At 40.6% G+C, this 23,164-nt stretch overlaps 2 protein-coding genes across 2 annotated transcripts in view; one reads left to right on the top strand and one right to left on the bottom strand.

The window, feature by feature from the left end:
• LOC132121496 (phosphatidylinositol-glycan biosynthesis class F protein-like) overlaps positions 1-23,164 on the bottom strand; it is a 358,018-nt gene that overhangs the window by 26,251 nt on the left and 308,603 nt on the right. The window lies entirely within an intron of this gene.
• LOC132121492 (suppressor of cytokine signaling 5-like) lies at positions 11,053-21,192 on the top strand. The gene is made up of 2 exons (XM_059530930.1): positions 11,053-11,463; positions 19,128-21,192. Exon 2 carries the CDS (start codon positions 19,147-19,149, stop codon positions 20,728-20,730), a length of 1,584 nt encoding a protein of 527 aa, XP_059386913.1. The 5' UTR covers positions 11,053-11,463; positions 19,128-19,146; the 3' UTR covers positions 20,731-21,192.

The following is a 23,164-nucleotide window of genomic DNA, read 5'->3' as shown; positions in this document are numbered from 1 at the left end:
CAGTGGATCTTCTATGGATGATATCTGTGCTGCAGCAGGACGGTCCTCACCTAGCACTTTTGTCAAGTTTTACAGTCTGGATGTGAGGACGGCTCCTGGCTCCCGGGTTCTCTCTGCTTGAGCTGATGCTTTCCTTAGATCCCAGCTATCAGGTATGGCAGGCGTTATGGTATAGGGTTCCCATATGGTGACGCCACCACAGCATCGAAGTGACCTATGAAAGGGAACATCTCGGTTACGTATGTATCCACGGTTCCCTGCATAGGGAACGAGATGCTGCGGTCCTGGCCGTTCCGTACCTTGATAGCGTTCTTTCTTCAGTTCATAAAATCTGAGTGGAATAGCGTGCGGGACTCAGGTATGCTATGTGTATGCATGCGTAGGGCGGTGCCAAGCGCTATTTGGCCAATAAAATTGGCGGGATGGTATAGGGCTTCAGACATTCGTCACACCGAAAGGTGTTCCCATACGGTGAAGTCACCGCAGCATCTCATTCCCTATTCAGGGAACCATGGTTACATACATAACCGAGATGTTATATTTAATCAGGTCATGAATTTTAGTGGTGGATTGTGTGTATAGCGCACATGGACAGGAGTTTTTTTTCTTTCTTTCTTTCTTGTGAGGACCAAATGATCAGTGATAGCAGAATGAATGTCACATGTTTTAAAATCAATAAAACGGGAAAATATATATGAAGTGCATGCTCACAGATGAAAACAACAGAGAATAAAACAGTGTTGACCTAGCTCTGTCCTTGTCTGACAGTTTATCAGAATTATCGAGTCGTGAGCCCGTCTTTTTTTAAACCCTTTTTTTAGTTTTTTTTTTGTAATGACCAGGCGTCCAGCTGCAGACAGTGAGATGATCATAGCGTATGTTTGATCAGTGTAGCCTTTTCAACTTATCACGACTTGTCTAAAATAAAATCTATACATATAAATCAGTTCAATATCACAATGCTAGTTTAAACATTTAGGGCCCTATGAAATCTGTTTTATTTTTTTCCAAATTCCATTTTTCCCGTTTAAATTTTTCTGGATTCTGTTTTTTCCATTTAAATTTTTTCTCCACTCCTTTTTAATAGTTTATTAATCATAAATTAAGTCTAATTAATTAAAATCATGAAACTTATACATTTTCACATAAATTTAATAAAAGTTTTAACAAATTTTTACATGTTTAGGGCCCTATGAAATGTTTTATTTTTTTATCACCATATTTTTTGTTGTCACCGAATTCTGTTTTAGCATGTCTAATTATTTAAACGAATAAAACAACTTAATTTCATTTATCTTTTAATTACTGAAAATTAAGCAAACTTTTTTTTGGCAAACAAAGGGGATTTACTATTAAAATTCAAACATGGAAGAAATGTTGTGTGATTATTCCTTAAAAAATTATGTTAGTTTCATTTTAGTAGTAGTACTGTAGGCTATGTACATTCTAATGAAAAATAGATTTCAAAACAAACCAGACTTTTATTTTGACGGGTTGCCATGAATACCTTTAAAATTCTGTGCATGTGATATGTTTTTGTTCAAATCAGATGGTCAAATGCTCATGAAGTGACTCTCAGAACAGTTCTGGAGATGTTCTTCATGTATTTTTGTCCTCATTTAGTGAGACGGCAGATGCTGAAATCACTGCGAGCGTCACACGCACTAAACTGAATTCTGTTTTTATGAATGGATTCCGCGATTCCGTCCGCGGTTTCCGCATCGTCGAAAATATAGGACCGAATATATGCCTCATGTCACAGACACGCCAGGCTCCAACACCATCCAATCACAGTGCACCTGAATACTGATCGCACACACACCTGCCCCTCGTCAGCACCCTAATCAACTGGCACATAAAAGACACTCACACACATAGCCACTGTCCAGTCTTGTTTGCAACTAGGGCTCACCTACATGCTTACTGCAAGGACTACCATTGTTATACTTACCTGTCTCCAGCGATAGTAAGTTCCAACATCTCTATTGCCACTTAAACCTGTGAAACACATTCACACACACGACCACTCCAACTAGCACTCGTGAAAGAAACACCAACACCTGGAATCCTACTTCTGTCTTAGGCACTCAGCTCCTGTAGCTGACTACAGGAGCCGTAGTCAGCTAGTCAGCAACTTTCTGCTCCTGTAGAAATCAGGTTATACACATGAAGACAAAGTCCCTATCACAGATGGATTATAATAAGGAGAGTTGTCCACCCACAAATTGCAAATACTTATATCCACCAAAATAACTAATACAACAGAGCAATAATCAATTATTGTTACTACAACAACAACAACAAAAAAGTAATCAAGCACAATTAAACTCAGAAACACACTCACAATGATCAACACACATTTCACAATAAAGGCTTCCAATCATTTCCAAAGAAAAAAACAAGAAAATTTATAAACGAATTCAACAAACCAACGAAATAGCAGAATAAAAATACAAAACAAAGCAACAGCGTCTCCAGATGATAGTTCCCACGTAGCCCCAACAAAAGGGGAGCAAATAATGACGTCACTGGTCTGTCTTTAGACAGATCAGACACCTGCACTTGCACTTGCTGCTACTGAACACTAAACACCATCGAGCCGGTCTTGACAGTCGCTGTAGCAGGAAGTCCGGCCCTGCATAAATATAAACCAGAGCCCATTGGGTCCGGGCTGAAATGCAGGGCTCTAAAGTGGATATTCATGATTGAAAAAATAAGAAAAGAGAAGAAAAGAAAAACATAAAATCTGCTGGTGCAAAAAGCCACTTATTGACGGCACATCTTTATTTTTTCTATCTTTTATTTATCTTTCTTAAAGTTTGCTCTCTGTAAATTAGAAGGTTAAATTAGATTTAAATAAATGAAAACTTACTACATGCGAAAGGAGCACAAACATCAGAAGTCACATCGTCACATCACGCACCTGCAATGCATCTGTGTATGGAGAAAAACAGCATATATAAAAGGAATAATAAACATTCCTAAAAATGTATATTTCACTTAAATAATGAACATATTAACAAAACCAAATAAAAAACTGCATGACAAGTATCCACACAGTTCCTTTTCGATTCATTCACTCTACATTGCTATGGGAATTACCAGTGAAACTGGCCAATGGCATTCAAGTGCGCGAAAAGGCAGCGCTTGTACGTCATCCACTCAGAATCTTTTCCTTCAGCCAACCTTCTACAAGAAGCAAGAACCTTATCATCGAGAATACTCACCATGATCTACATGCTGCAGCGGACACGCCTTCTCTCCCCTGCTGTTTAAGTTTTAGTTTAAGTTTATTTGTATAGCGCTGTGTTCTGGTGAGCTTCGGATAGTGATGACCTCTCTCCATTGCCTCTCATGTGCGGAGACAATTGAACTCTCTGATGGCCACGAATCGTGCGTCTTTTGCCTGGGTCGTGCCCACGCAGAGGTGGCATTTGGGGTTTTGGACTGGCCTCACTGCGGAGATATGAGCCTTCGGACTCTCAGGCTCCATATAGCTATCGTCCAGGGCAATGAACTCGCCCAAATAGCTCTGCCGCGCTCTTCTTCTGCAGCCTCTTTTGAGCCAAGGAGTAAAGTGCTGCGGAAATAGCGAAGTCGTGAAACGCATCGCTTACCAGTCGAGGGCACAACCCGGGATGCTCACTCCTCACTTTCATCTTTGGAGGGTGCTGATCGAGCGTGGTTCTGTTAAACTTCCCCCCATGGAGGAAGCCGTTGCTGCCCACTGCTGTCCTGCAGCCGCGGCAAACTGGAGAGTGAGAAACAACGTGTCTCTCCCCTCGAAACCTTGCCACGTCACCGCAAACTTTGCTGGCAAGGTTTTCTCCGCGGCAGGCAGGGCAGCTTCAGCACTGCACGTCATGGCGATACTCCAGGTGTATCAGGCCAAACTTCTCAGGTCTCTGGATGAGGGTGGCCCCTTCCTGCCAAAATTCCTGCCAAACGTTTCCGCTCCTCCTCAGCACAGTGTGCGGGAAAACGCACGCATCTGGCCGAAGCGGCATCAGGGCTCCAAGAACTTGAGATTTGCATTCAAGGGGATAGCATATCAATTTACGGTCCTACCCTTTGGTTTATCCCTGGCTCCTCATACGTTTACGAAGTGCATGGATGCTGCTCTCTCTCCTCTAAAGCAGAGCGGGATGCACATCCTGAACTGGCTAGTTTTAGCGCAATCATTGAGTGTGCTGCTCATCGACAAGCTCAGACTTCTCACTCATGTTCAGAGCTTAGGGCTGACTGTGAATATGCAAAAGTGCATGCTGGTACCTAGTCAGAGCATATGCTTTTTAGGAGTGGAGCTAAATTCAATTAATATTTGAGCGCGTCTGTCTGAGGAGTGCACACAAAAACTGATCAGCTCTCTCACAGTCTTCAAGCTGGGACACTCTCCCCCATTGAAATGCTTTCAGAGGATGCTCGGTCAGATGGCTGCCGCTTCAACAGTATGCAAATTAGGACTCTTACATATGCGACCGCTTCAGCTCTGTCTGAAAAGTCATGTGCCACAGAGCGCATGGCATACAGGCACCTTGCGTGTATGAGTAACGCATGACAGCTTGAAAGCACTAACCCCTTGGCGCGATATGACACTGTATCGCCAGGGTGTTCCTATTGGCCAAGTGATCAGGAGAAAGACTCTTACGACAGGTGTTTCGAGCATGGGTTGAGGAGCCATATGTGATGGCAGACCATAAAACGGACTGTCTTTGCCAGACCCTTGGGCCGTTCCTCGAACTTTGAAGGCTGAAGTGCACAGAGTGTCTGAGGGGGCGCTCTGAGTGGTAGCTCAGTCCTTTTCTTTAATACCAGTGAGGTTGAGCCAAAGGTGGCACTCAACCATCACCATAGAGCGTGGCAGCCGACTGACCTGAAGCTGAGTAAAATTTCCAGACCAGATTAGATGTGACTTGACAACCCTTCAAAGGAAGGAGAGGTCGAAACCTCCAGGCCGTGGCCGAGTTCGGCGCAAGATGCTCGGCAAGAGTCTCTTCCACCACAGCGTTTGTGATGCGCGTTAAATAAGGCTGCTTCCAGGACCTCGAAATCTCTTGGTGGAGGTCCTGGAAGAAGGGCAGTGGATTATGGGGCTTGGCAGCTACACGACTAGTTAAGAAATGGATAGGGACTGGGCCTGGGCCGCGTCCACATCCAACCCCAGTTTATCCACAGCGTGGGTAACCACATCCAACAGCTCACAAACAGCATTTCTCCTGTTTGCTCAGAGGGAGAAAATCGCATGTGCCAGCCAGAACGTCCTCTGAGTCCAAAGCCGCGGTGGACAAAACATTGTTTGTTAAAGTAACAGTGGAAGAGCGAGCAAAGTGGAAAAAACTCCAGCGCAGCACTGTCCTCATAGTCCAGGTTGCATACACCGGCCCAAGCCACTGCTACACGCAGCGCCTCGGCAACCGCAGAAGTGTTACGGCGGGGGTTGGACACGAGCGGTTATTATTAAATGTGGCCAAAAACCAGATAAATTCATTTAAAAAAAAAATATATATATATATATTAATATATATTATATATTAATATTGGACTTTATAAAATATACAGTTTACTGTGTAGATTTGGAGAAAAATAAAATCTGTTCAAATGCATTATAACACTGATTATTTCCTGCTTTTTCTACATGCATTATTAAAATTCCTTAAGAGTTAACATGAAATTTTCAATAAATTACTTTTCAAAGCAATCATGATTCAGACAAAATCTGTCACAATACATTATAACTGACCATTTCATGATTTTTATAGAGGCATTATAGAAATTCCTTCAGAGGTGACATGAAATGTTCAATACATTCAATTTAAGGGTGACCGTGACAGTGTCCATCTCAAATTTCATAGTTTTACTGTATGTTTTGGGAGAAAATTAAACACAAAATCTGTCACAATTAATAATAACATAATTTCTTGCCCTTTATAGTGTCTATTGGATCAGGAATGAAGAGACAGAGACCCAATGTGGAGATTGAAAATATTTTATTAATGTCACTTATTAATCTATTATCAGAAGAGAAGTGACCAAGAAGATAGAAATCACAACTACATAAATCTCCCTCTCTGCCTGCTGCTGTATTGGGATATGTCTCAATTCCTGGTTTCACCGTGTACTTGTTTATTAGCTCTTAGAAACATAGGACGCTGTTCAGCCTTGCATGTAAAACTTATTAACGAAACTTATTAAAAGCATATGTTTCCACAACCCCCCTGTAATCATGTTAATACATTAGACTAAATGCAAGCAAACTAATAACCGCTGAAATATAGGTCTTCGTCAGCTTTCTGGCCCCTTCGTGTATCCGTACCGTAATTCCACAAACAGACGTGCAGCAAAATCCAGATGGCAGCTCACTTGACCGTGGTCTTTTTCGCTACCTGATGGGGTATTTATGTAATATGAAGAAAGGTTGAACGAATCTGAAGGAATCCTTTTGGTAAACGAACTGAAAATGAACGAATCTCTTGAAAATTTAAAAGGCTCTGTCTGAAATGATACACTTCATGGGGTCTTGCATTTCAAAGCCCCTCCCGAAAATCTCCCGGGCCGACCTTTCTCCCGAATTTCTCCCGATTTCCACCCGGACAACAATATTGCTACACCATCCGTCACTGGTCGCCGTTTCAGACCGAACAATAATAAAGGTTACACCTCGAAGTCAAGCGCGGCAAATTCAGAACGGGAAAAGAAGCAGAAGAAGAAGTGGAAAAGGAAGAAAGAAGAGACATGGCGGATAAAAAGAGAAAATATGCCTGCAAATTCCTAACTGAATGGAAAAAAGAATTCACGTTCATCCAGGACAGCTCGAAGGGGAAGGGATATGCTGCCTGCAAATTTTGTAGATCAGACTTCTCCATTGAACACGGTGGCCGAACGGATTTAATTACACACATAGGGTCAGAAAAGCACAAGGCTGCGGCAATGCAGCACCGGTCACAGCCCAGTATTTTGGGCCATCTTTCCAAAGGTAGACCCGATGGTGTTATTTATGCCGAGACAAAGATGGCTATAATATGTATGTATAAATTATGTACAAATAAATGAATTATATTCTTTACGTTTGTTTGTGTGTGTGATTATATATGAGCCCCTCCCAATTATCTCCCTAATTCTGAGGTCTCAAGGTTGGCAAGTATGCCATGAACACAACACCCGGAGCAGTGGTTTATGCTGCTGTGCCTGGGGAGCAGTTGGGGGTTCAGTGACTTGCTCAAAGACACCTCAGTCATGGTATTGCCGGCCCAAGACTCAAACTCACAACCTTAGGAGTCAAACTCTCTAACCATTCGGCCACGGATTCCTCAATAAGTAGGCTACATATCATTCTGCAATTATTTATAATACACAGGCCCGGAGTGGGTAATCGGGAGGATCGGGAGATTTCCCGGTGGGCCGCTATACTTTTGGGCCGGCCGGCTGGCCGAGTAATTTTTTTTTTGTCACGTTTGAGTCTATCTTCTCTTTTAATCACGCTCCGCGTCCGCATTCAGCGCGCAGCCTCTGCATGGGTTGTACCATATGAGGGAGTTCTCCCCTCCCCTCCCATAGAGTTGGTTGGGTCCATAGCCCTCCAAATCGTTTTCTCAGGAAAGCTACCGCGGCACCGCCGGCGGCTACTGATAGCTGGGCCAGCCCGCTTCAGGGAGGAATGGATGGTGGGAAGAGACCAGGAGGGGCTGAAAAAGCCAGATTAAAAAAAAGAAAGGCATTGGAGGAGGATGCTGCCAAATGTGTTAAGCTTACCGATTTATTTTCAAGAGGACAAAGTCAAACACAAGTGGCAACAGGTAAAGAGAGATAATGTTAGGCCTATGATTAGCATTAGCAACGTAATTATTCTGCTACTACCATTGTCAACTTATTCACAAGCAAAATATAACATTTAATCTAAATATTAGCCTTTGTATCATCCAATACATGACGATTCATAGACTTGGCAAATATTATGCAATTTAATATTGATAACAACTCAAGCTTGAGCTGTGTAGCGTTATGCAGTAAAATTACTTTTTATTATTATTTTATTTTAATTATTAATTATTTTTTGTAGCATCTGAGCAGCAGATAAGCCAGTCCCCTGCTGAAAATGAGGAGGCCTTGATGACTACAGCTACAGGTAGAGAGTATACCAGAGTAAACAATATGAATTAAAGTTATACCTCAGGTGTTGTTCAAAACCCTATAACACCTTTTTTGTTCTTGGTCAAAAATGTCCTGGCTACAAAAAAATTGTTTATAAATCACTTGTTTTGCTATATAATCTCCCAATATTGGATTCAATCTTTTTGTCAACTTGTTTTCTTTCACTTAGGACTGGTTTTATATTTCTATTTGCATCTGATTAATCATAGGCCTCATAGCATTTGCAACGCTGCAACATAATTATTCAGCTAATACCGTTGTAGCATTGTCAACCTATTCACAAGCAAAATATAAAATTTAATTAAAAAATTTGCCTTTTTGTATCACCCAATACATGGCGATTCATAGACTTTGCAAATATTATGCACATTAACATATTGATAACAAAACTCAAGCTTGATCTGTGTATGCACTAAAATGATCTCTTAATTATTTTTTGTAGCATCTGAGCAGCAGATAAGCCAGTCCCCCGCTGAAAATGAGGAGGCCATAATGACTACAGGTACAGGTAGAGAGGATACCAGAGTAAACAATATGAATTAAAGTTATTTAACCCTCAGGTGTTGTTCTAAACCCTATAACACCTTTGGTGTTCCTGGTCAAAAATGTCTGGGCTACAAAAAAATAGCTTATAAATCACTTGTTATGCTATATAATCTAAATATTGGATTCAATCTTTTTGTCAACTTGTTTTCTTTCAAATAGGCCTGGTTTTATATTTCTATTTGCATCTGATTAATAATAGGCCTCATTTATCTGAGAGTAGGTATCATGTTTTTTGAGTAAAAAAACATTATTTTTGAATAAATTTGGAAATATTAAATAAAATATGGAGAAAAAAAAAATTGGCAATGACGGCCCCCATGAGATCTCATTTCAACAAATCCAGCCTACTGTCTAATCTGAGTCTGACACCCCTGGTATATGTCTTTCTGTCCTATTTGTTATGCAATATAGGTGAGTCAGATGCTGAAAGAGCAGATATAGAGACAGCATCCAGTGAGACAACAGCCCTGCAAGAGATTCCAGAGGCACAGGCAGATGCAAGTGTAGATGAGGAAGCCAGTCATTTTGATTATTTTGCTCGTCCTCAAGCACAGGATCTAGACACATTTTTTAATTACCATCCTCAGCAGCCCACAAAACACCACCTACTAGCTAAAGTTTTTCACAGCAAGCATGGCACCAACCGCAAGTGGTTGACATACAGTGAAAAAACACAATCACTGTATTGTTCTGTGTGTTTGGCATTTGCACCTGCTGCAAGTGAAAGTCCTTTCATAAAGGGAGGTATGGAAACATGTTCATCAGCGGATAGAAGAGCATGAGAAAAGTAAGATCCACAGAGACAGTGGTTGAGGGGACAAAGGTCCAGGATAACCTCAAAAAATATGTCAGGGACTTTGAGGGAGTGAAAGTGGCAGCTGCTAAGTTTGTGAGTTGGGCCAATGACAAGCTGGAAGAGATGGACAACTATGAACTACTTGTGCAGACTGCACTTCCAGAGAAGCGTGTCCGAAAAAAGAAAAGAATGCTAGGAGAGCTTTTAGATGATGAACCAGTAGCCTCATCTGATTCTGCCTTTGATGTAAATGTCCATAATGTTATTCTGGACACTGTGGCAGGTAGCATAGATAGAAGATTTTCAGCAAATGCAAAACTTGCCTCAGATTTTGCTTGTCTTGACCCCAAAAACTTTCCTGAAATAAAGAGAAATGGGCTCCCTAACTCAGCACTCCAGGAAATCAGCAAATGTCTGCTTAGGTTTGATGACAGAGCTACTGTTAGCACATTACAAACTGAGCTTTCTAGCCTGGCATACCAGTGGGACAGACTGAAACAGTCCTCTCTTGAAGGTTATACTGTCAGGACATGTAGTGAGGTGACAAAGGAAGGTCAGGAGAATAGTGGCGGACTGCCATATATGGAAGAACCAGAGATGGAACTTGAAAGCAGGACCTGTTCCTCCTGCAAAAACTGTGCTATTTGTGTCCATTTAATACTCTCACAGTATAACCTCCTCACAGATGCTTATCATGTGATTGGGTTAGCATATAAGTTTCTGTTGACTTTGTCCATCACGCAGGTTGCATGTGAGAGAAGCTTCTCAACTTTAAAGTTTGTGAAGAATAGGCTACGAAGCTCATTGAGTCAGGACAACTTGGAGGCTTTTATGTTGATGTGCACAGAGAAGGAAATCCACATGTCTATAAGCAATGACACAGTTATTGATAAAGTGGCTGAAACCAGTGCACTGCTTAGGCGGCTACTGAGGCTGTAGATGCTGTTGGTGCTGTAAACAGTTAAATTTGCCTGTTTGTGGAAGAGTGTTTCAAATGCTTTTTTTTATTTCTTTCTTTCTGCTTTTGTTAATTTATCAACCTATCCTTGTGGAATAGTGGAATATTTTTTTGTTAACTTATCATCTTAAGTGAATTATTGTTTAACCTTTAAATTATTTGTTTGTTGAACCATAGTATTAATAAAAACTAGTAAAAAATAGTAAGAGCTGAACTGTTGCTTCATTTATCCAATTTGGAAAAAGTGCTAATTTAGAATTCCACCATGGAAAAAGTGGGCCGGTCTTGGGCCTGAAACTCCCGGGCTGAAAAGTGGTCCCACTCCGGCCCTGATAATACATAATAATAATAAGAATAATAATAAACTATCAAACTGCAAAATGTGCCTATATTTGGCTTTATTGTTCGGAAAGTTTCAGCAGTATACCATGTCAGGTCAGGGATCACGTATAGGCGTAATACGTAAAAGAACATCTGAATCATTTTCAACCGATTCTCTGAAACCAACTGTTCAAACGAACCGACTCACGGATTTGAGTCGGAGATCGCCTGACTGGCCATCACTAGCATAGGATCACTAGCTGGAATTCGAGCGGGGAAGTGACGCTTTCTTCCAGAGTCTTTCCCCATCCGTATCCGCCGGAACACAGAACTCCGCGCAATTGGAGTCCCTTGATGTCAGTCAACCGCTGCTTTGCCTCCACCTCTCTTGATTCTCGTCTCTGCTGCACTTGGCGACCATATCGGCCGTCAGGGAAAGAAATACCAACGGGATGAGGGGATCATAGGCCATGTAAATACAAAACGTAAAATGTTTACGATTTCATCGACACGTTGATATTCCGTTTGCTTTGCGATTGTCGCAGTTATGGTCCCGATCGTATCCCGTCCGTGTGTTTTATCCACCACCGTCTCTAGCCTCGGGAAAATGTACCCGACTATTCTTGATTGCATTTTTTACGCAAACAAAAGAAGACACCAGAAAAAGCAATAAAACACCACGGCAGAAGGATCGGTGAGTTTATCTCTCCGTGTGTTGTGAATGCTAATCGATTATTTTATATTATGGTGAATGTTCGATGGCTTTTAACTAGTTTTTTTTTCCAGTCGGCCCCTTTCTGATTGTTCGAAGCCGGTTCAACTAAAGCTACCAAGAGAAATATAGAGACACTTCAAATGAAGTACATTGATTTATCCAGCACAGACTTAGATTGATGATCCACATATAATTAATGCAATTCAGTAGTACTAATAGCAGGTATAGTGTGGAGAGACATCCAGAAAAATACCGCTATTTTCAAACTGCTGCTGGAGGATTGACTGCAATACTTATTGAGACTGTAGTGTAGGTATTAATGCAAAGGCCTACACGGTTTATCATCAAAGTTTAAGTCATGTCAGTAAATAAATTATGGCATTCAATTGTTTTTATTGAGATAAATGTATGCACATGACAAATAAAAATAATAAAAAGTAATTTTCAGTTATCTGAGGTCCAGATTTATTAGGTGTATACACATTACAGCTCATGGAATGACATACAATAGAAAAGATTGGCCATTTTTATATAATCATTGTCACAAATACATTTTGTTTAATGGCAATATTTTACCATTATAGGGGTATATGTTATGAAATATGTAATATTTTAGATAACAGAGAAATTTACTAAGCACATTTGAAATATCTGGGAGGTTTTTGTAACTTCTAAGAGGCCATTTGCCCAGAGCCTTTGGTTAGTTTCTGACTCGCGTATGTTTGAATTTGCCAAAAGTGTATTGATCCCAGTGTTATCAAGTGGGAAATGTTACTCAATATAGGCTTAATGCCTATCTATATGTCCTCTATAGGGAGTTGTGGCCCATTGTTGCATAAGATCTACAGTGGTGTAACCTCAGTAGGGCCATAAAACCGCCTTAACACTTCAGTTTTATAGAGGTCACTTTCTTAAAAAGTGTAGTTTGAGGATGCCTAGGAACATTTTCTATTTCAGCTGACCTCCTGCCACAGTACTAGACAGAAAGATTGTGGGTTCATTTCTGAAAACAAATTGTCTTTTGAAATATCATCTGCTAGGTCAGAGTATTAAAGATACATTCTCATACTGACATACTTCCGTGTGCAGAGGCTAAGGCCTGTCCAGATATTTTAGTTGTCTTGAGCGGGGCTTAGACATTGCAACAGACGTTTCCTAGAAAGCTTCTTCACTGCACTAAGTACATTAGTAACACTGTACAGTAAGGTCTCATTTGTTAACATTAGTTAATGCATTAGCTAACATGAAATAATCATTTCAAATGTTCATTGTTTGTTCATGTTAGTGAATTTTCTAATGTTACCAGATATTACTTTTTTAAAGATGTTTTGATTAATCTTTTGTTAATTTAAATATGAATGTAGTTAATTTTCACAAATGAAACGTTTTTGTAAAGTGTTAATAGTATATCTACATGTTTATCAAGTGTAACTTCATGGTATCAATATATAATTGAAGTTAGTCTCAAATATAAATCCTAATAGATTTGTTGGTTTTATTTTAGTAAAGAAATTATGCGGTTACAGCTCTCTTGAAATGTATATTAGGCTACACTTTTGAAAATAATGGTTCCAAAAGGTGATTTTTGGTGTGATGCCATAGAAGAATCATTTTAGGTTCCCCAACCTTTAAGTGTACAGTTCTCAAAGGGCACCTATTATGCCACTTTTTACAAGATGTAATATAAGTCTCAGGTGTCCCCAGAATGTGTCTATGAAGTTTCAGCACAAAATACCCCAGAGATAATTTATTATATCATTTTGAAAATGCCTTTTTTGAATGGAAGCAGAAACATGGGAAATAAAATGTATTTCTTTAAAGACAACATTTATTGTCAGCCACCACTATTCAAGTCTTGAGAAATCATTCTGCTTAAGTTCAAAAGAACAGCATTTATTTGAAATAGAAATATTGTGTAACATTATGAATGACTCTATTCAGCAGAGATGCATTCTAGTGATCAAAAATGTTAATTTCTTTAAAAAAAAAAAACTGTAGTGTACATAATGCTCTTAAGTTTAATAATAAAACATTGTTTTTAAAATTTTATTACATGGATCAAAATTGTGTGGTCCTATATTAACTATGGCTCTACACCTCTGATGTTTCTAGCGTTTTAAAGGACTACTGTAGCATTGAAAGGTGTTGCCACATTTTTCATAGAGCAGCTAAAGTAAGACACACTTATCTGTTTTGCAAGGAAGTACAACCCACCCTGTCTGTCTGCTATCCAGAGCATGGATGTTACCATCAAATATCAGTAGAACTCTACCACTTACTGTACTTGTATTTTACTTCAGATAATACAGATGTTTTTTCATTTAATATGGTTTCTTCTTGTCAGAGAAGGGCATATTTAGCATCTAGTATTTTCCGCAGTAACTTAAGATTTATGCGGTTGATAGGGGCCCTTTCTCAGTCTCATGCAGTGCTCAGATTTTTATCAAAGGAGTTCAGGCATGTGCACTATACAGTGTGTTTCAAATGACTCTGTAGTTTTGTGAGTGTCTGTCCAGCATGTGAACATGGCGGACTGCTCCACACTCCTTCCTCTTCTGGCTCTTGGGTGCTGGAGATGTCTGGTGTAGAATTTGGCTGCAGTATCAGGTGAAGGGGGGTGAGACCTGGGGAACAGGGGGGGCTGGGCCCACACTACCAGGAAGCAGAAGCTCTGGGCAAGGCTTGTTAGTGTTCTTGGTAGCAGAAACCCAAGCTGAGTAGAGAATAGCATAGTATTTAACGGGCTAGTGTTTTGTGATCTTGTGCCAGAATTCATCTGCAGACTGCCCTGTTGCATCTAGTCAAAGGTAGAACAAGTGGAACAGATCAACTAATCCATTATTATGCTTCAACTACTTAAAGCAGAAACTGAAATTGTGGAGTTTCCTGTAAGCTGCAGAGTAACGAAGGTTTAAATGTAGATGTTCTTCCTCTGAAGCACAAGATGCTCAGTGAATTATTCTCAAATCATGCTGGGGAACATAATCATCAGGTCTGACACAGACTGTCATTGAAGTAAAAGATGTGCAAACCACGTTATCAGACATTTTGAAATTGTTTAAATGTTAAGCAGTGAATCCAATAAGTAATGAAAACATTTGTATTTAAATGAAAGCATTTTCACTGTATGTTGGACATAGATCCTCTTTAGACTCTCCTAAATCTCCTCTTTAGAGGTTTAGAGAGACACTTGCTTTCTGCTGTAATTGGTCTTTATCTTGATTTTGTCATATATAATTCTTGCGTAATTTGTAGTGTCTAAAGGTTGAATATGCACCAAGTGGGTACTTCACTGTTTAGGTATGATTTCCACTTAGTCCAGGAAGGGGTACTGCCTTTCCCAAAATGCTGCCTCAAACGAAATAATTTAAAATAGTTTTTAGTTATTTAGTTTTTTTTTGCTCTTTGGGTGCGATTCTGTCTCTTAGCCACACAAGGCAGCCCCACAGCTAAGCACAAAACTCCGCTGTGTCACATGCACAGTTCAAGAAAACATGATGGATGGAAGCATTTAACAAAACAGCCAGATACATTTAGTCAAGTTATTTCCAAGATTACCATTGCATAGTATGTATACGCATTCTTCCAAGATATATTTATCATTCCTTTACTTGTAAACCACTCAGATATGAACACTGCATGGTTGAGGGCTGTAGTACTACTTTGAATTGGTCTTTTGCCCATTGGGTTTCAAAAGACAGTATATTGAAGATCTTCACAGTTGGTGTGTGTTGAGAAGCGGTTGACTTTAGGTGATATACTTGGTCTTGAGATCAGGGTGCACAAGGAAGATAAAGGATTAGTTCACTTTCAAATGACAATTTCCTGATAATTTACCCCCCCCCCCCCCCATGTCATCCAAGATGTTCATGTCTTTCTTTCTTCAGTCGAAAATAAAGTAAGGTTTTTGAGGAAAACATCCCATGATTTTTGTCCTTATAGTGGACTCAAAGTGCTCTAAACGATCCCAGCCGAGGAATTAGGGTCCTATCTAGTGAAACGATCTGTCATTTTCAAATAAAAAATAAATTAAAATAAACATTTATATGCTATTTATAATACTGCAGTTTGGACCTTCAACCCATTGGTTCGCATTGAAGTCCACTATATGGAGAAATATCCTGTAATGTTTTCCTCAAAAATCTTAATTTCTATGTTACTGAAATCAGAAAGACATGAACAGTCTCGGAGGACATTTTTATTCTGAAATTGAACTAATCCTTTAATGTACATTCTCTGTTGTGCCTCCCAACCTTGTTTACCATGGCATGGTTATATAATATCAATTTACTTGTTCTAGTGATTTCAGTAGTGCTAACATTGGTCATGCAACACTTTTTGCGCAATAGTCTTGTTTCAATTCTATGCAACTTTTTTTTTTTATTGAGAATCTTGGCAAAAACAAATGACCGTTGACTTCATATTTAGAACACATTTTCACAGAATACATTTTAATGAACTCTCTAACCCCTTTTTGTGAACCCTTCTGACCACCCTGCACCACAATTTTACAAATGTTATGTAGTGCAAGTTCATTTTGGAAGTGGAGCAAGGTTCCTGAGTTTGGGGGGAAAGGTCAGGCTTGTTGGCCTCTATGCACATTGTCGCCATAGCTGCACTGCCAGATCTGAACTTTGATTTATGGTCATCTTTTATGCTTTGAGGCTGGCTTTGAAAGGGACAAAGACCAGAAAACTACAGAGAAGAAGGGTAGAAAAGACAGAAGGAAGATGCTGAGAGTTAATAGGCTTTGGCCGTACTTGCACTAATTTGCCATCCTGACATTGAGCAGCAGGTTTTTGCATCAGGTTCTGCCAAAATGTCACTATGTTCAGTATTTGGAAACATGAATGAGGGTGAAGGTTTAAAAGTACAGGAGTATTATGTCTTGCTTTCCTTGGGTTATGCAAAAAAAAAAAAAAATCAAGATTAAAGAATTACCTCTTTTAGCTCATGAGTTGGAATTTGATATGACTGAATGAGGAATCTGTCTGTCTTTCATGGCTGTTTAAACTTTTTTTTTTTTGTAATGCCAACAGTTTTTCAGTATTTAAGTCCGGACAAGACCAGTCTCAGACTGAAGTCGAAGATCATAGGAGCATTTGGACTCATGTTTGAGATGAACTCTATTATGACACCACAAACAAGCCTTTGTACATTGAAAAATTCAGATATGTTTAACTAGAAACACAACGTTTTTGACACGTTAAAGAATTACTAAATTTCTAAATTCCTTTTAACTGTTTTTGCTATCATTTGCTACTAAATTCAGGTATAAATTTTACAATTTCCTGTCTGCACAAAATTTTGTCTGCACTTCCCATTCCTAATCCATATCTGAATCTATGCTGATACCCAGGGCTGCACAATTAATAAAATTTCTAATCGCGAATACAATTATGGATGCCACAATTATGTAATCATTCAAAGCGGCAATTAATTGTTCAAAGTCCACTTATGTTATTCTGCATGCTTAAGATGCATTATTTTTATTTTTTTTGTACAAGTTATCTTAAGGGTTTTCCCCATTATTTTAATTTTAGTTTTAGTATAACATTTTAATACCATTCATATTTTTACTTTTTTATAATTTAAAGAAGAAACCAATCTGATGTACATTTGAGGCTTAATACTATAGAAAAGCACTAAAAGTTTTTTACTTAGTGTTTTTAGCTTGTTTATTTTCATATAAAAATACGGCAGGGAGTTGCATCAAACAATGGTATAAACATCATTCAATGTAAATTGCGATAATAGTAATTAATAATTGCAATTACAAATTCAAGAGGATTAATCGACAATTATGATTTTTGTCATAATCGTGTAGCCCTACTGATACCAGTTGCTGATCTTCTGTCAGCACCACAAGTCATAAGTTGAAATTTGTAGTACATTTACACAACACCCAGCAGCATCTAAAAAATGTGACCCACTACCTGAAATAAGGTGAATAATGCACTGTAGCTCTTTCTCCCCCATTACCCATATTCTGTTGTTCTTTTTTGTTAGGAGACTTGACGAGCTATCATTAATTATTTATGGCAGTTTTTCTCTCTCATTCAGGCTTCTGTTGTTGTGACATATTTTACATTAAATAATTTAAAGTCCTAGTTTTTGATTGCAAATTGATGCATGCTTTGATAGTTTTTTTTTTTTTTGGGGGGGGGGGGGGGGGATCCGCCATGTAGCCAAATCAAAAGTTCTTTTACAAAATGATTAAGGAAAATAGGATTTATAGAGCTCATGCAAATCCTCTCAGTTCATTAGTTGCAGAGTGATCTGCTGAAGCGGGTCAGAATAAGTCAGACTCAGACCGGCATTGTAACTCAGCCCACACCAGCGTGTTGACTGGGAGCAGATCCATTAGTTCATTTTTAGCGCTGGCTTGAGTCTCAGTAAGTCTGCTTGGCAACACTTTAATCAATCATGCCCTGTTTACACCTGGTATTAACATCCAACTTGGGTGATCAGCCTCGAAAGATTGCCATATACACCTGGAATTAACATGCGTCTCCTGTGGCCACTTGTAATCGCATCTCATATATTGGTGAATCTTGGACAATTTGCCTTAAAAATATTGTCTATTATAGTTCGACAAATTTAAGTCTTTTGCACGTAATTGTAAATTAATGATAATTTTGTTGGAAAATTTTTGAATGTGTGTAAATTGGGCTAAGATTAATGAATTAATAACCCTTTTCACACTGCATGTTGGTCCCGGAAAATTGCCGAAGTGCCTTCTGTGTGAACGCAAACTCATCCCAGGATTGATTCCAGGATTGATCGATCGGCTGTTTTCAATGATACAACCCTGCAGTGCCGGAGGGGCTAGTTGGTGTTTTAAATGCAGAGAGTGGCGTTTGCGTAAAAAAATAAATAAACAGAAATGTGTGCAAAGTTGACTGAAGCACAGACCACTGAGTTCCTTAGTATCTGCGCTGAAGCTTAGATAATCAACTCAATGGAACAGTACATGATGCGGTTGTGTATGAGCAAATTAAAACCTAAATGCAACAGCGTGGTTTCTGGAGAGAGAAATCACAGGTAATAAGAGCTTACTTATTACCTGTGATTTCTCTCTCAGAAGGCACAAGTTTTCAACTCGTACATTACACATCACATCTTGATGTCACGTGTCATTATGGGTCCTTTACAAGTTGTGTGTTAACGCACAAACAGGACACATTACCCATGTGTTTTTCCGGAATCTGTGTGTGAAAGGGGCTAATGATTAATTAAAAAATGAAATATTGACTAAAAAAATAAAAATAAAACCTACACCAAAAAAAGCTAAAAGTTTTTTTTTTTTTTTTTTTTTTTTTTTTTTTATTAACATTGTCACCAATATCAGGCAATCTTTAAAACCTTTGTAATAGTGCAATGGTTGATTTAACAGGTGAGAACTTAATTGTTGTTCAGGTTACATCTGGATAGATTAACAACTACTACAAAGGCAAAGTGGTCACATTTGTTTCTGACTTCATCTGAACGTGGAATTGACAAAAATTTTGGGAGATTAACACGTATACTCCCTGTTCTCTCTCATAGTCCCTCACACCCACATGCAAACTCTTTTATAACCGTTTTCAATCTCTTTGGTATTTGTCTTCATGTACTAATGGAAGTCTGACTTTTTGTTCCAGTTCCAGGTGCCCCCACCTCATGGAGAAGGTTGGCAAGGTGTGGAACAACCTGAAGAAGGGATGTCAATCTCTGCTCCACACAGATGGGGGTTCTCGCATTGAAACACCATCACAGCTTCAATCGCAAACAGACACAGTATGCCAGAGTGTGGACAAGGCCCAGGGAGACAGCACACTGGAGGCTGCTAGTGCCTCTAGCAGTGTGGCAGCACTCCCTCTAGTGGCATGGAGGACCAGTGGTGTGTCACGACAGGGCCATAACTGTGTAGTGGATGTACCTCAGATACTAGAAATCACAGTTGAGCCGGATACCGAAGATGCTCGTGCTCCTCTGGGAGGCCGCAGAGACTCTTATTCACGTCATGCACCTTGGAGTGGAAAGAAGAGACACTCATGTTCCACTAAGGCTCAGAGTTCTCTGGAGACCACAGATCGCCAATCAGGCCGGTCTGGGCGCAGACATGGGACTGTTTGCAGCCGTGAGGAACTGGCTTCAGGGGCAACACGCTCCCTACGGCAGCAGATTCATGACACAGTGGGTCTGTGCCTCCCACTGCGCTCATCCTCTCGGAACAGTCACCTTCCACCACCCAAACGTAAGATACAAATCACAGAGCTGATGCTGGAGACATGCCCCTTTGCACCAGGATCAGACCTTGCCCGAAAATGGCACCTGATTAAACAGCACACGTCACCAGTAACAGTGATACCAGTGGATTCATCCTCAGGTGCTTGTGGTGCTACCTGTGCATCACCGGAAGATGAGGAGGAGCGCTTACGCGAAAGGAGACGACTCAGCATTGAGGAGGGTGTGGACCCACCTCCAGATGCCCAAATCCACACAGTGGAGGCAATCACAGCCCCCCTAACTTCCCTTTATAAGCTGGGACCTAAATTGGCCCCTGGAATGAGTGAGGACCTAGGCGATATCCGAGGGGCAACAGCAGCTAACTGTGACTCTGAGGACGACGATACCACCACTCTTTGCCTGCAAGCTCGCAGGCCCAAGCAGCGGCACACTTCGGCTGAGGGCCTCCTGAGCAGCAAGCAGTTGGGCCCTTGGAAAGTACACACTCAGATTGACTACATCCACTGCTTGGTTCCAGATCTGCTGGAGATCACAGCACTTCCCTGCTACTGGGGTGTGATGGACCGTTATGAGGCTGAAGCGCTGCTGGATGGTCGGCCCGAGGGAACCTTTCTGCTGCGAGACTCTGCTCAGGAAGACTACCTGTTCTCCGTTAGCTTCCGTCGCTATGGCCGTTCGTTACATGCACGCATTGAGCAGTGGAATCACAACTTCAGCTTTGATGTGCACGATCCATGCGTGTTCCATGCAGCCACCGTCACATCACTCTTGGAACACTACAAGGACCCTAGCGCTTGCATGTTCTTTGAGCCGTTGCTCACTGTGCCTCTGCACCGGACCTTTCCATTTGGCCTGCAAAGCCTAGCTCGATCAGCCATTTGCAATGGGATCACCTACGATGGCATCGGGGCATTGCCATTGCCCCCTGCTCTGCAGGACTACCTCAGGGAGTATCACTATAAGCAGAGGGTGCGCGTACGCTGGCTTGAAAGGGAGCCAGTCAAGGCCAAGTGAGGCAGGGCAGATACTTCTCCGCTCTCCAATAGGAGTAGTTTATTCAGCACTTTGCAGAGGTGGAGGAATTACAATTTGTTTTGGTGGGGGAAAGGGGTTAAATGTTGGGGATTATGTGTATGAAAGGAGGGACCTGAAACTGAACATGATATATAAGCTTCTAACATTTTTGTTATCTAACAAACAAAGAAATTATATATACAGTGGCTCTCCAGTGTGCACATTTCACTACAGCTTCTGGACTAGGATAAAGCAGCAGAGGTCTTAGTCTCATTTTCTACTACTTCAGTTTCAATGGCTGTACTCTAGGGGAAATCTGCAGATACAGATATTTTCATGCCCCTCCACTCTTTCACATCCTAGCTATATGATTTATAACCATTTCACTTTATTTCTGTTGTACTGTTCACCTTCCAACCTATCCTTAATTTTCTTCCATTAAAACTGCATTGTTCAAGCTTATTCAAAGTAATAATGTGGACAAATTCTAAGGGGTGGGGAAATGAAGGGTGATGTTGCTTTTTCAACTTTCATCATCCTTTGCTTTCATGGTGCTCTGTCAGTGGTTCCCATGGTAACATTCTGTGCTCATTCCGTGGTCAGAGGAGGAGGCATTCGAGAGTAGTTAATAAAAAAGGCTTTCGCCCTGCTCATAGAGAACAATACAGAAAAATCCATGAAAGATGGATTGACCTTAAACTATGTATCGAGACCGCTTTTGGGAATGCACTGCAGAAGGGCTTTTTGACGTTCTGCTTCCTTGCGCTTCTGGGAAGCGATAAGGATGACGGTGCACAACCTGACGCAGTGTGATGCGAGAGCGCTTGGTTTTCAAAAAACATAGTTACTCACACTCTGAATTCTGTTGCTGACTATGTTTTGTAATCATGTATTCCTACCACTAATTGCACAGGGGGGGGGGGGGGGGGGGTAACCAATTCTGTATAGTCTTTTTTGTATTGTTGTGAATGGTCTATCAGTGCCCTGGAAATTGGGTGCTGATTCAGAGCACTTTAACTTAACTGTGCTTATGGTAGTGGGTGCAGCAGAGGCAATACATAAACCTGCTACACTGGGACCATTGTTGTTAGGCATAAACACCCTCCTATATAGGAATAAACACTCTATGCTCACTTTGTCTAACCCACATTGTTTTGGAGAGGCCAGCGTTAGTTTTGATGTGACCCCATCAGTGCCATTGGATTTGGGTCAAGCTGGCTTGATTTTGGGATGATTTAAAAATTGATGAATGATCTGTATATTTAGGTTTATCAGATTCTCTTTTCTTGTTTTTATTTTTAAACAACTAGGAGGAAGGTTCAGGATTTAAATAATAGAGTATAATCACATTATTGGCCCCTAGACCAAGACTAGCTTCGTGATCACTTAAAAATCAGCCAAATCCACACTTGAAATTCTTGACTAAATTTGACTTTCAAATGTCACAGGCATTTTTGATGAATGCTGGAAAAAGGATAAGACCGATTTATAACTTTTGTGCCGTTTGCCCCATCTGTTTAGTCTCAAAAAGACCTAGAGCACTTAAGTAGTGTGCCTTCATACATCTAAAGCTTTTAGTTTATATGGTGCATTCAGTGGATGTGTTACTAACAGTAGTCCAACTGGAAAAGACCTGTTTTCCATTGACTGTTTCTGCCATTGGCACTGTGAGACATACTCTTCATGGGCTCGGTGCTGATGTATGATGCATTTTGAGTACTGCTAGGGATATGAATATTGATTCCCACATCTTTCTGACTTGTTTTCAGTTGATGAGATCAGGTAGAACTGCCAAATGCTAAGCTCACAACACCTAAACAGCAGTGTGGTACCGTGCAACTATAACCAGCTTGTGTGTATGTGTGTGAGTGTGTTGTACTGCCCCTGACCTCCCTGTCAACCCTAAGAGACTAATGCTGACATGAAAAGTTGTGTGTCATCTACTCCTCCCAGGCAACACTAATTCACAGTCTATCCTAATGCATTTAAAGTTGTCTTCCTGCACGTTATCCTGTTGTGTATTTTTGATGTCAGGGTCATCCTGGGAAGAATTCAGAGACACGAGGAGAGAGCTTTGGGGCGATGCTGACTCTGTGTTTTGATCTCCCTCACCTCATCTCTTTCTGTAAAGTGTGGGTGAAATTAGTGCAATGTCCACAGAGCCTTAGCTTAGATGGAGGTTGTGAAGCAGGTTTCAGGTTAACATGGCATCTTAAAGGGCTGGCTGTCCAGCTTACCGCTCACCTGTAAAAGTATCATGCTTGGCTTTGCTCCAGACACTCCTCACTGCACTTACTCATGAAACTTGACAAGTACCTACCTATACCTGTGTGTACCAGTTTTCATCAGGGATGGAACATTCGCTCAGTCAGATTGGGGCAAAGATGGGGTCCTGGTACCTCTAATCTAACCCCCCCTCCACACACACACACAC

Source organism: Carassius carassius, chromosome 39 (genome assembly GCF_963082965.1).
Source record: "Carassius carassius chromosome 39, fCarCar2.1, whole genome shotgun sequence".
NCBI classification, from domain to species: domain Eukaryota; kingdom Metazoa; phylum Chordata; class Actinopteri; order Cypriniformes; family Cyprinidae; genus Carassius; species Carassius carassius.
Note: the sequence above shows the minus strand (reverse complement) of the source record. Positions and strands in the feature narration are given on the sequence as shown.